The 14,857-nt window shown below is 36.1% G+C and overlaps 1 protein-coding gene across 2 annotated transcripts in view; it reads right to left on the minus strand.

Annotated features, from left to right (window-relative positions):
* The window catches only part of LOC133530386 (transmembrane protein 68), a 58,424-nt gene extending 43,796 nt beyond the window's left edge, over positions 1-14,628 (minus strand). Inside the window, exon 1 of one of the 2 annotated variants that reach the window (XM_061868298.1) lies at positions 14,316-14,628. In XM_061868298.1, the coding sequence (XP_061724282.1) occupies positions 14,316-14,373 (58 nt within the window). In that variant the 5' untranslated portion in view covers positions 14,374-14,628. Of the gene's footprint in view, positions 1-6,383; positions 6,949-14,315 lie in introns of those variants that run through there. The other variant, XM_061868297.1, reaches the window with a different exon arrangement.
* Positions 14,629-14,857: the final 229 nt, after the last annotated feature.

The following is a 14,857-nucleotide window of genomic DNA, read 5'->3' on the forward strand; positions in this document are numbered from 1 at the left end:
TTTTCAACAGATTTTTGAATGAAGAGGTTTGTTTTTTACAAAAAATAATCAATAGCCGGGTTAAACTTTAATAGCTATCAAGTGAGTTGGAAATTATAAATACCATAAAGGGCTGCGCATGCGATTAAGGGTTAATTAGATAATAATATATGTTACATATACACTCCCTAGCTTACATATAATAGGAGCCTCGTCTGCCAACAAACCACTCTGTGGTTTCGTAGAAGAATAACGTAATTAGATGTAAGCATGATAAGGCCCACTTGCATCATCCCACTAACCCGGGGTTAACCGGTTAAACCGTTAACCCAGTTTCAAATCGTACTGGTAACCATGGTAACTTCAGGTTTAACCGGTTAACCCCGGGTTAGTGGAATGGTGCAAGTGGGCCTAAGTGAATAAACGTTTTTTTTCAGACTTTTTGCTTCTTTTATCCGATAAAAGAAGCAAAAAGTCTGAAAAAAAAAAACGTTTATTCACTTAGGCCCACTTGCACCATTCCACTAACCCGGGGTTAACCGGTTAAACCTGAAGTTACCATGGTTACCAGTACGATTTGAAACTGGGTTAACGGTTCCCTACATTCATACGATAAAATTTATCGTATGAATGTAGGGAACCCTTTTATGTGCTCAAGCTACATGCTCGTCGAAGGTTTTTTCTCATTTTGTGTAAATGTATAGGCATAAGTCCAAAAAGAAATAAAAGTGTACAAGTACGAGTTATTTATGATACTTAATGAAATGTAACTCTGATTTCAGAGTGCCGATAGAAGTGTCCTTCAACTTGTCACTTTTGCCAGAGATAAGATTCAATAAACAATTACTCTAATCTTTCTTTTCGAGTCACTGAAATAATTACCTTACACTGTTAATACCTAAGATAGTAAACACTTGACACAAACTTTTGAGTTAAATTTACGTCTGAAATTTGTCGCAAATTGTATATAGTCTATGTTGGTGTGTATGCATTTTCGTTCCTTTTACTTAATTATTTTATCTAACAAAAACGACAATAGTTTCGTCTCTCTACACATTTTTCTTATGATTCCTATTTAAGGTCACAGAGGATAATTCTCAAGTTTCTATGTTCTTCGTCAGTACATATAAACTTACTATGCTATACGCTTAGGAATTTGATAATTTAAACTACCCAGTATCCTAGTAATATACCAACACTAAATACGGTTTACCAGAGTATGTCAGTCTTTTTCTATTAATTTCTATCGACCTATTTTTTAATCTATGTGACCCTGCCTGTGAAGCCGATGGTCCCGGGTAGAATCCCGGTAAGGCCATTTATTTGTGTAATGAACACAGATATTTGTTCCTGAGTCATGGGTGTTTTCTATGTATGTAAGTATGTATTTATCTATATACGTATAAAAATCGATCTGTGTAACATTGTCCCCAATTTTTTTTTATTGGGCTGTAGGCTGTTTTCGCAGATAACAGCAGTGTGTGTGACAATCAATGTTTTCACAGGGTACAAGGGTATGTAACGATAACACCTTGAAACAATACCAGTAGTTTTAGAGTTCCGTTAAACAAAGTTAACTAGAACATATTTTTTGGCTTTACACCAACGCCCCTTCTCATATTGGAACTTAAAAATTGTTGTAAGCTTTTGCCAATTTACTGAATATCGGAACTATTGGATAAAATATAGTCAATTCATCTATCGTTTAATAAACATGCAAAATGTAAACGTTGTCCCTAAGGTCTTAGTTCACTCGGTCAACAAAGAGGTAAGTACTAGCTGAGATCCCTAACCCGACAAAAGCGTTGGTAGCTTAGTAAAACCAGGTAAGAGGACTTTCAAACCTAAGTTTGAGGGTCGAACCCTGGCTCGTACCCAATGAGCTTTCCAGAACTTATGTGAACTTACTTATTATTTTATATTAATGACCATTCGCTTTTCTCTGGGGCAAGAAGAATACTTTATGGATCGTCATATTGTGCGTTTTGCCTCGAGCATAATAAACTATGTTGTTCATAATACCCCATCCTACCTTAAAATACGAAAATATGGCGAGGAAACCGGACTAAATTCATGTAAGGTAGTTTTCCCTCTAGGTTTAAAGGACATGGCCAAGGAAGATGATAAGAATATAATTACTTCATACAAAACGCAATTAATACGGAATTTCATACAAAATGTACCCTCTTACTATTTGCCCTTAACTATTTAATAACACCCCATACATTTAAAAAAAGACTATAGTCCAGTATAAGTCTGTTGGTGATACTAAATGCCTATAACCGTTCGATCATAATCATATATTCATCTGTTAATAAAATTTATTATATACCCAGTATAAAATAGGACACATTTTTGTCTAGCATTTTCCAAGCAGATGTTCGCGAATCTAAACACCTGCGCTATGATTCTGTATCCATAACCGAGTTGTCTCGGAATCCAGTATGAGCGTGAGCTCTGAATAGATGTAGTTGTAACTTATATTGAGGCCAAATTATAATGGGCAATAGTTTAAATGTATCGGGAATAAGTGGATGTGCAAGTGTTGCTAAATACAGCTAATAGGGTTGCAAAATGGAGGCGAGGCACTAATAGGTAAGTATATGTATATATTTTGTAGAGTAAACAGTTGCACGCACATTGTGCTATGATAGCCTCTCCAAACGTCACTGAATATGGCATACATTGTGATACATTGGTTCCCCCCCCCCCCCTTCTCCCCCCGGGTCCCCGCCGGGCACAAATGGGAAGGATCCATTCCCATTCTGCGACCGGTCTAGCTTAGTAGGTAGTGACCCTGCCTATGAAGCCGATGGTTCTGGTTTCGAATCCCGGTAAAGGGATTTAGTTTTGTGATGAGTATACAGATATTTGTTCCTGAGTCATGTGTGTTTTCTATGTATTTAAGTATTTGTATATTATATATATATATATCGTTGTCTGAGTACCCTCAACACAAGCCCTCTGGAGCTTACTGTGCGGCTTAGTCAATTTGTGTAAGAATGTCCAATATTTATTTATTATTTGTCTCCGCCGGCCACAGATGGGAATGGATCCTTCCCATTTGTGCCCCGCGGGAATACACCGATACATTGCGGCGTTTGATCGATCTATTTAATTTGTTGCTCCTCCTTCGTCCCAATGAACTAAAATCACATGCCGTTTATTGCAAGATCTGCAGAAGCCTTTAAGGGCGATAGGACCAAAATTGACAATATAAATTACATAGACACCTGACAGCGCAAGGATTTGTGTTTTATATATTCGCCCGTGTTATACACAATGTATTTTATCCATTAAACTTGCAATAGTTTTTTTGTTTTACAAGGGGACAAAGTTTTTATGAACTGTAGCTATGAAATACCAAAATCATCAAAGCCAAATCAAAGCTAAATGAACGTAATGAAAATTTTATCATTCAAAATCATCATTAAAAAGTCAATTCCACCCACCAGCTAACATATGGAAACAACTCAAAATTTGCATCTGATTACTTTACCCCACATGTGGATAAAATGCAACTTTCTCATTGAGGGCCTTAAACTAGTTGATGTGGTGAAAAATAATCGGACAGACAGATGGACGTGACGAATCTATAAGGGTTCCGTTTTTTGCCATTTGGCTACAGAACCCTAATAATGAATGCGTTTTTAAGCCAGAATTGATGTTTTAAATTGACAAAAATTTCACTGGATCGCATGACTTAGTGATTTAATAAAAACATTATAACAACTTTAACCCTACATAAGCAAGTTTGATGAAAAAAAAACCCGCACTCAACACCCAAGAACACTAACGTATGTAATGCCCGACTCGCGCTTGACCCTTTTTTATCGGCCGTCCACTATCGGTCAGCGATTGAACCCCGATACTTTTCTATCTGTTTTTTATTAAAGAATTTAAACATTCGACCAATTTTCGAAATATGTAGGTAAATATATATTTTTAACCTCACGTAATGATAAGTAATGTTTGTAGCAAGGTTTGGTTACTACAGGCAGTTAAAAAGATGTCTTTTAGCTTAATACAAGTATTGATATGTGGCGTGGCACGGAAAAGGTACCTTATGGCGGTTGGTTCCTTCGCTCTAATTAACGACGCTCCAATACTAATGCAATGTGGTCGTAACTTACCCGTAGAACGTCACATATATACATATATCTGCTGTATATAAAATAGTCGCTTTATATAATGTAACTAAGGTCTACTAGTAGTATGGTTCTCGGGCCAAAGTATTAAACCCCTATCATAAACGAATGGTTACGACTAGGGTTGCCTTAATTATTCGGAACTGATGTAACTGTTAGTACTGATGTTAGTACTGAACTGATGACAATGGGGACAATAGGTAACCCCATTGTCCCGTTGGGGTAGTAATGGCGTATAGCTTTGCTCTGTTATGGCCCTTTGCTTAATTACATAGGTAAACACACTGGTTACACAGAGATGATTGTGACCGTTTCACTATGTATTCTACAGCGGTATCGATTATACGGGACAAAAACAGGACAGGTACAAATATGGGACGCGGTCCTTCGATACGGTGGCAGTCACGTATATACGGGACGTATGGCAACCCTAGTTATGGCTAGCGAGCCCAAGAGGGGATTTTTGTAGTTACTCTATCTTGCTATCCCGTGGAGTCTACCTTTAACACTTTTAGCCGTCTATGTTGAGCCGTTGGTTGGTGGGGGGTTCAACAAATCGTTAAGCAGATCGTGGATTTGGACATTTTAATACAAATTAATGCTATAAATTTGTTATTACTACATCTGACAATTATTTTAATCTGGCGGTTACAGTATGAAAATTGGGCGTCGAACTTGTGATCGTCAGATTAAGGATTTCCGTCTTTCTCTCCATGATAACTAATTTGGTTTCAGGCCTCGGCTGTCTACAGAAAGTGCAATACTGTCGCTTAAGCATGTCGTCAGATACTACACGGATCGCATAACTCCTGTCTATGCTCGTTTTTTGGATTTATCCAAAGCTTTCGACATGGTGTCCTACGAGCTTTTATGGAAAAAGCTTGAGACCATCAATCTGCCTCAGGAACCAATTAACATTTTCAAGCACTGGTACGGATACGGACACCAGGTCAACAGCGTCAGATGGGCAGGAGATATGTCGGAAGAGTACAGGCTGGAGTGTGGGGTAACGCATTTGCGTACAAATAATTGACAGATTAAATAATACAAAAATTGGAGTCATTAACTTGGGGCAAAATGACCAAATCCATAATCTACTAAATTATTTTTAATCCTCCACCAACCTCCCGAAATTTCAAAATCTGTAAACGCTTTCCTGCTCGCTGGAAAAATACTTTATATAACCTTTTTTTTATTCCTATCATCTAATCGTTCCAATATGTCTCTACGTCGCTCGAGTACTACACAATCGGCATCGCCGGCTCCCCAGCTATTAGTAAGCGAACAAAATGTCATTCGTTGCAAATGCATTGACCGCTGATATAGGCACAAATAATTACATAACCTTTTGTTATTTGTGCGTCAACTCGAATCTTCTGTTGATCACATATTTAATCAACTCACTGTTACTAATAACTTTTTAATAATAATCGAATCACGTGTTTTCGACATGCTACTGACTCAGCCTCTGTCTTGCACTAGTAACACACATTTTTCATTATACATACAAAACTGTTTAATCACATCACGAAAAAATAATTTTAATGAAATTATGTATAACATTTTCGTAATAGATTTGTAGAAAAAAAATTGGCTGGGTAACTTTATTATACGTCTCTAGAAAAAGGAAAAAAAAATCTATAATATTTTTCCATCATTATTTTTAAATTATAGGTATTGTTTGCGTCAAAATATCGAAAAAATGCTGCGAACCTAATTTCTAAGCGAAGAATTTTGAAGGAAACGAATAAGTTTATGATATTTTCCCGCCCTATTTTTTTTGGAGCATTTGGCTGCGTTCCAAATTTGCAAATGTCCGAATTGTGTTTCGTACAAGTCCGTTGACCGGCGTCGTGGTTTTGGAAATAAATGGCACGTAATTTGAAACGTGTCGGTTGTCGCGGTTTCGGGAAACCGCACAGTTTGTAATTTTAAGTAATATAAAATTATACTGTCTTAATTCAATATCGATAGGTGACAAAAATTTTCATTAATGATACGTATATAAAGTACCATGAAATACCGCTTTAATAGCCCTTAGGGCGGCTTTCAGAATAAAACTTTGAAATTCGATTAGGTATCTACTCACTTTCATTTGTAAGGTATAAATAAATAAAATATAATAAAAATCCGGTACCTACTTTTACCTGTTATCTTAAATTTATCTTGTCTTTCTGTCTTAATTATGCTATCATCCCAATTAAAAATCTTCTCACAACACTTACACCATAAAATAATATTTAAAATAATACTTACAGTAAAATATTCCCATATAAAAGCCGGCTATAGCTATAGCTATTTTCACAAAATCATTTGTCGCGTCCAAATCGAACTTTTTTAATAAGTCACTCATGATGTAAGTTTTCACTTGCCGCGCTCCGCACTGACTGTCCACCATTGCTCACTAATAAAAAACCTTTTATTTTTTTAATAACACTGACCAAGTGCACTGATAACCCGCCGACCGGAGTAGATACAGCCAAAATGCATATAAGTCGCTAAAGTCACGTTACGCCGCTTGAAACGTATGGTTGTCGCCAAGGTTCAGTCAAGAATGATTATGACGAGACGCCTGTCTTTCTGACCAAAGGGAATTATGTATTATCATTCTAAAATTACATCGTCGGTTAAGAGTGTAAACCTGCTAAACCCATTTTTTAAATTTATTTATTTTGAACTTTAATGTCTGTAAAAATAGGTACAAATTTCTTTGTTTTCAAAAATGGATTTGGCAGGTTTACACTCTTAGCCAACGCATGTGAAGCTTGCTAACCTATCTTAACGTCGTTAAACTAAGTAAAGGATTAGGGACTACTGACATAGTTCTATCGTACTACAAATTATAAAAAAAAAAATTAGATTAAAAATTAGATTTTAATCAGGTAATATGGCCAACGCTGCACAACGTAGGTAGATCTAGCTATTATAATAGTACATTACGATGCAAGTGCGAAAAATAGGAAACCATATAACGAGTAGCGAATTACCTATTCACAGATGTATCGTACTACGTTTTACAGTACACAATGGCCCTATAAGTTTTTGACATAGTTACATAATGTGCTAATTATCGCACTAGTCCGGAAAAGTAAAAAAGAAATATTATAGGGACATTCTTACACAAATCGACTAAGTCTCACGGTAAGCTAAGAAGACTTGTGTTGTGGGAAGACAACGATATACATAATATACAAATACTTAAATACATAGAAAACATCTATGACTCAGGAACAAATATCTGTGTTCATCACACTAATTAATGCCCTGGTATTCGAACCCAGGACTATCGGCTTCATAGGCAGGGTCACTACCCACTAGGCCAGACCGGTCGTCCAAAAAGCAGCACCATATGTATTGTAAAAAGTATTTTACAGTACATATGCACCATATGTACTGTAAATAGTTATTTACGATACAAGTGCAGAAAATAGGAAAGTGGAGGACCCGCGCGAAATCATCTTTTCATACAAACGTAGTCCTCATTTTCCTCTTTAGATATGAACATTATTGAAAATATTTTGACCCAATATGTTGTATATCAACCACAGCTATGCCCTCACGTTTGATATTTTTTCGAATTTTTAGTTATTATAGGAGTTAGAAGCATTTAAAATTTTGTCTGAATTCTGTTTTTCGCTCCTAATTTTTATAATAATACAAAAATCTAAAAAAGTCAAACGTAGGGGCATAGTTATGATTAATAGACATCAAATTGTGTAAAAATAATTTCCAAAATGTCAATATCCAGAAGGAAAATGGGGACTATGTTTGTATGGAGAATCGGCCGTCCTCTTTCCTCTTAACATGTGTCTGCTCCGTCTGTGACATCGTAGCTCCCAAACGGACAAAACAATTTCAATGCGTTTTTCATTAATAGATTTGTGATATAGGTACATACGATGCTTTTATATAGAGTAGATATTTTTAAATTTAAAATTTACGAAATATATATATGAAGTAAGAAACGCCTATAATAAATGTACGAGCTATTATGTAAGAGTGTGGTACAAACAGCGACAGTCTTAACTGTCCATCAGTGGACCTTATGCCTTTTGTAATAAGGTCCACCGATGAACAGTCAACAGTGTGGGTGATGCGCGATCACAGTATGCTCGTAACTAAAAACGCTTGAGTTTTTTGGATTAGAAAGAACTCCACAGAAATAAGAGTGCAGTTTTTATCAAGCTCTCTAAAAGGGCTCAACCATCCCCCCTAAAATCAGTTGAGCTCCTCTATGAAAAATTGATTTAGTACTATAGGTGCTAGCCAACGCCAAACGCTTTTGGCGTTTAAGCCCCTCATAAAACATTTTAGGTTATGTAAGGTTAGATGACGCGCAGATCTATCAACCCTAACCTTTAATAACAGGACATTACGAGTCAAGTCACGCGTCATCGTGAATAACACGATCTTTGACGACACTTTGACTTAAACTTCTTTTGGCAACTCTTTCACTCTTACCCATTCAAACGATAGAGAGAAACAAATAGACGAAAGAAACGGTTCGCAATAGGCACTGGTCCATTATAAAGCGGTATCATGGTCGCATTTTTATCACCTGTCATGTCATGCGTCACTTTCGCACTTACTGGTTAGAACGTGACAGGCATGTTGACAAATGATATAGAGCCGACCATCTTAGCCCTACTGCTTACCATTTTTTAGCTGGTTTATATCAGTTTCGGTTCCTTATAAAGAACGGAAAGATACAATTAAATTTGAGGCTTGTGTCCATAAACTAAGGTTCAAATATGCTTGTCGAACAATTATCAATCTGTGTGGCTTTGTGACGTTAGAAATTAAACTAGAAACAATCGATCGTTAAGTAAAATGAAACCTATCGCGGTTTTGGAACAATATTTACTAGTTAATCGTTTTTAAATTCAAAACAAGTATATACCTTATAGGTAGTATAACCTAGTACTCTGGTGATGGAAAATGAAAAACACTAACAACAAAATAATAAGTTTTTGAAAACAATTTTTTTTTGGTACAAGCATTTTTCGCTGACTACTTTTCTTACCACAAGCAACTATTACTCATCGAGGCAATTCTGAAACCCCAAACACAATTAGGTGGCATTATTTCATCACAGATTTCCTATGGCCACCTCCTGTCTCCATCATCAGATCAGCTAAATTGTACCACAATATTGTATTGTCACTGTGTGCAAATTTTCAGCTAAAATAACAACAAGGCAATTTAAATAAAAGCTTGTACAAATCGGCCCACATAGGAATATGTCCCTATAGTCCGTTTTTAGGGTTCCGTACCCGAAGGGTAAAACGGGACCGTATTACTAAGACTCCGCTGTCCGTCCGTCCGTCCGTCTGCCACCAGGCTGTATCTCATGAACCGTGATAGCTAGACAGTTGACATTTTCACAGATGATGTATTTCTGTTGCCGCTATAACAACAAATACTAAAGAGTACGGAACCCTCGGTGGGCGAGTACGACTCGCGCTCAGTGTTGCCAGCGCATAACTCCAATTTCGGACGGTGTGTAATCTGAAAAGGGACGGTTTTTATGACAATGGGACGAAAACGAACTTGGAATATTTTATCATAGTGTATCTCAATATATGTTTAAAACAAATGTGTATTACTGAATAGTGTGATACTTATGATTTTATGCATTTGTAGATGTGCAGAGCCATAGATGGTAGGATCCTACAGATGTGCTATACGCGTGCGTCCGTGAGGGACAGAACATACGCAACACAGCATGATGATTGGTCGGATATGGTGGGCAACAAATAATCCGACCAATCATCTTGCTCAATTTAAAGTGGGGAATTTAAAAAATTGTGAGAATGTGACAAGGACAAACAATAATATCGCTTTTTTCATACATTTTCATAAAAAACGAAAACAACATTAAATATAGACCATATTTAATGTTGTTTTCGTTTTTTTTTCTCAGATTTTGATTTAAGTTTTTGGATATATAGAGTTACGTTATCTGTACAACTCGAGCGCCACCGTGTCCTCAAAAATATTCTAGCGAAAACGTATAGAATTTCCGTAAATAAAAGGAAAATTACATACATATTTTTTGTCCTTAATTGAGATTTCGTGTTTATTCTGATCAGAATGGGAAGCCTAAACCTACCAATTTTCATATCAATCGAAACCTGAGAAAAAAATAAAAACTGACACATTTACTTACTCATTTTATAAACGTACCTAGTTTCGACGGCGCTATTTGGGCTATGTATTTGATTCAGGAGGCCTACCGCGAACCACGTTCGACGTGTTGCCTCTCTGTAGCACTTGTAAATTCGTACGTAAGTCTGATAGGGAGGTAACACGTCGAACGTGGTTCGCGGTAGGCCCTCAGATACTATTAGTTAACTTTGTTTTCTCGCAAAATAATCTAGATATGTTCCTCTGAGATAATGTCACAGATTATCACCTCCTCTGTAAGACTAAAAGTTTATATTCCCAATGCAAACTACATAATGAAATTATAGCAGTTGTACCCAAATAATTACGAAGAAATAGACAATTATTTAATTTAATACTTACACAAATACAATAGGATTCACCACGTTACCGAAATTTGCCGTTTCTTTGACCGACCGATCAAATGGTTGTAGGAGAGTTTCTATACTTTCAAACTTTAAACTAAAAAACTTTAAACTTAAGAACGCTCCAAGGAATAAGGGCTCTTAAGTACCTAGATCACAGTGTTTCTCTTTGACTCTCACTAGTCGCTTTTCAAGTTTACAGTCCTCGACGTTACCACAGATAATGGCTATAACAAAACAAACTATAGTTGGTCAAACCAATTTGTCAGTAAATAAGAACAAAAAAAACTATACTCATCCTTTTCTTTTGGATGCTAGTACTAGTGTAAGACAAAGATAGTATGACTCCCTCTGTCTATGTTTGAAATGAGATAGCCCTTTGACAAACTATAAAACTAAACTAAGGCGAGATGTAGATTAGATACAAACGCGGAAACTATTTTTGTTACGTAAGTTACATTTCTTATGTTGGTACACCTGTCAAACACTATAGGCTATTACAAAGTGAGATATGAAGCTTTATAAAACTATATATAAGCGAATGCTACACATTCGATATTCGCCGTGGATGGAAGATATTTATCGACCATGTAGCAAAGTAAATTGTCATTCGTCACTTTGAAATTAATTATTCTAGGCACTTGATGCCCAAAAGGGACGGTAGCTTGGAGGGGGCGGGAAAGGGACGGTGTGGCATTAAAAGGGACGGAAAACCGTCCCTTTTAGGACGATCTGGCAACGCTGCTCGCGCTTGTCCGGTTTTTTTTTTCAGATTAGATTTTACAACCTCAAAAACAGTGGTAACTTTTCCATCCAAAATAAAATCTGAGTAACTGTGCACAGAATTATAGTGTCGTTTACATATTATTGTACCGCAATATTTAGATATCATAGGAACCCTAGCATTTCGGAAGAAACAGTTAATTACCACTACATTTGACGTAAGAAAACGAAATTCTAATCTTAAATACGGAACGGTGATATCTTTACGAAGATGTACAGTCAGCTGCAGAGAGAGGTGACCCCTCTGCATACAATCAGTTTATTTACCGGCAAAGCGTCCCACTTTGTCACTTGCAATAAGGACAGGTAATACAAGCAAATCTCGTCCTTATGGCAAGAGACAAAGTGGGACGTATATATAAAAAAAAATACAATAAAAAGTTATAAATATTTCATTACAAAATTACATAAATATTAACTAAATCTAAACTTATGTAATACGTATTACGAAAATTAGCGATGTGAACCTTATTCCTCAGACCCTAAAGTTCATAATTAAAAGAATTGATTACTAATACTTGCACTAACTACTAAATATGAGTTTAATTTGATTGCCAATGTCGACTCCATAGCTCCCTATTATTATTACCATGCGGTAAAAACACCGATGCCGAGTTTACTTTGTTATCAAACACTATAGTGAATTCATTAGTAATTACGTATATAACCTTGAAACAAATGTATGTTTCCTAGATGAATAAAATGCAACACAATCGCGTGATTAAGGAAAAACTCGGCAAAACACTTTAACTGTTAGAGTCCTTATTCATTAATCAAAATTGTAATGTCCGACCGAAGTTTCGGACTTTAGGTACTTTCGGTTTCGGCATAAAAAACATGTTTTAGGCCAAAACTGGTGCAAAATCGAAACTTGGTTCTGATAAATGAGGTGTAGATTGCCGAACCGAAGCTTTAGGAAACTTTAGTCGGATCCTGTAATAAACATCCTCTCATTTGATGCTGCCCTCCAATGATTGGCCCTTTTAACGTTACTTTAAGAGTCCCCGTCCCCGGCAAGCTCGGCCGAATGTCACATTCCCACGCAAACGGAATTTTGTTCTCATTTTAAAACTACGTGTTTGATTGTAATAAAACTTTGCACATATAATGACATGAAGTACCTATATCTAGGGTTGAATAGAAATAGGGCAAAACAAGTATCGTATCAAAATCTTAAATTTACTGTATTTTCTAACTATCTATCTTCCATATGTATGCCACATATGTCGTTTTTGAGTTGTAGGAATTATGATTTTATTTCAATTAATCAAATTTGAAATTTATTTGACGTAATTTATTTGACGTGGACGGCCTACCACTTCAAGGGCTATGGTATATGAGGCTATATGTGGCATTATCTATGAAAAGGGACCTTATTGTCGATGGCGCTTACGCCGCACTGCGTCGCGCAGCGTTGTATTTGTATCGGAGCATCGTTTATGACGGCGGAAGCGACATCGACAATAAGGGCCCTTTTCATAGATAACGTCACATATAAACTAATTACAGCCCTAGATATACCTTATCATTGTATTGTATTCGGGTGGTTTTCGCAACTCGACGACTGGCGCCTATTTTGCGTGACATATGGGGGTGGGCTATTCCTGCCAGCCGAGCTCCTCAAGGAATCCTATCAAACCTTTCATATTGTAAGTTCAAAGTTTCAGAACAATCTAGGTAGTCGTTTTAAAATGAGAGTGTAACTACATTTGTATCGAGAACTGAGCTTGCTGAGAACCCTTAAGGCAGCACTGGCGACTATTACTTTAAAGGGTCAAACATTGAGGATTATTCTCTTTGATCTGACTTTCCTGATAGACATCAAATGCATAAAAGTACAAATAATTTATATTAAAACTTTAAAAGCATATTCATATTTAGACACTTTTTATTTTTAACATTTTTAAACCTTTTCTATAAAGGATTCAAAATGCTTTATTTATACTTTTGTGACCATAACTGTAATTAGGCAAATCCAATTTTATGTTGTGAAATTATAAATAGCAGTAGAAACAACACGCACATACATATCCAAATAACTAAAATGTAAAGATAATAGTTATTACAATCTAAGTTATTATCCGTTTTCACAGTACTGTATGGGGACTGATTATATGCCCTAATCAGCCCTTGATAAATGATGAATAAATGATGGGGCTGGTTACAGAACCCAATATAATTGGCGTCATCAAAGCCACACGACTCTGCTGGCTCGGTCACCTGGAGAGGATGGAAAAGGATAAAGCTTATGTGTGGAACCCGGGAAAATGTCCGTCTGGGCAATCCAGACACCGCTGGAGTGACAAAGCCCTAAAAGACCTGTCCACCCTCGGAATACCTAACTGGCATGAAGTGGCATAGAATAGGGCAGAGTGGCGCTCTCGTGTCAGAGGCCAAGATCCTGTTTAGGTCACTGAGCCAGTGAAGTAGTAGTAGTTTTAAAGATAAAGATAATTTATTTTGGATTAAACATAGTAATATCAATGACATAACTTGTAACGGCTACCACAAAAACTGGAAAATATGAATAGTGGGTGCTGTTAGGGTTACCATATATGCAAACAGAAGTTTAATTTATGTTAATAAAAATATGATTTTTTAAGCTAGGTACATCAAAAATAACATACATTTGATTTCTGGGTCATGTGATATCTTTATCTATATCAAGATAAAAACTTTGCCTTGAGGTGATCATTACATATTGCAAAAAAAGAAGAGATATTTCGTCAACTGGTAAACCGGTTCCTCTCGAAAGCAGTGGCGCAATAAACATGAGTTTGAAAACTAATATTAGAACTATTTATTTAATGAAAAAAACTTAAATGAATCCTCTTGAGGCTGCAAAGTATATATAAATAATTAAAAAGAAACTCACCCATCATCTCGTAAAATGTCGCCGAGAGGCTCGCTGTGTAGTTATCCACAAAACCCATATTTTTTAAAACAGCTGATCACTACGCGAATACTTATAACCAAAAACAATACTTTATTGTAAAATACTGACACGGCACTATAAAAGTAATGTCTGGGTTAAGTTGTGAAATACTGCTTGATGCATTAGAATATCATATAACGCTTTGTTTTCATTTTATTAAAATAAAAACAAAATGAGAGTAAACTGAATCGATCAACAACCATGATCTGACAGTTGACATCGTCAAGGCCGTCAACGTCAATGATAAGGTACTTTTTATTGCAACATAGACTAATTCATTCAAATTTCTTAAAATCAATGTTTTATTGGTAGTATGTTTATGATTTAAACATTTACGCACTTTCGTGAGTAATTGTTTATAAACTTAAAAAGGTTTACTAAGATATCTTAATTATTAAAATAAAAGTACACCATTGTGAACTAATCTACCTTTTAATAAAGGAGTTGTCTCTATAAATAACTTTTTATTACAAATTTTTTTA

This window comes from Cydia pomonella, chromosome 22 (genome assembly GCF_033807575.1).
Source record: "Cydia pomonella isolate Wapato2018A chromosome 22, ilCydPomo1, whole genome shotgun sequence".
In the NCBI taxonomy this organism is placed as follows: Eukaryota; Metazoa; Arthropoda; class Insecta; order Lepidoptera; family Tortricidae; genus Cydia; species Cydia pomonella.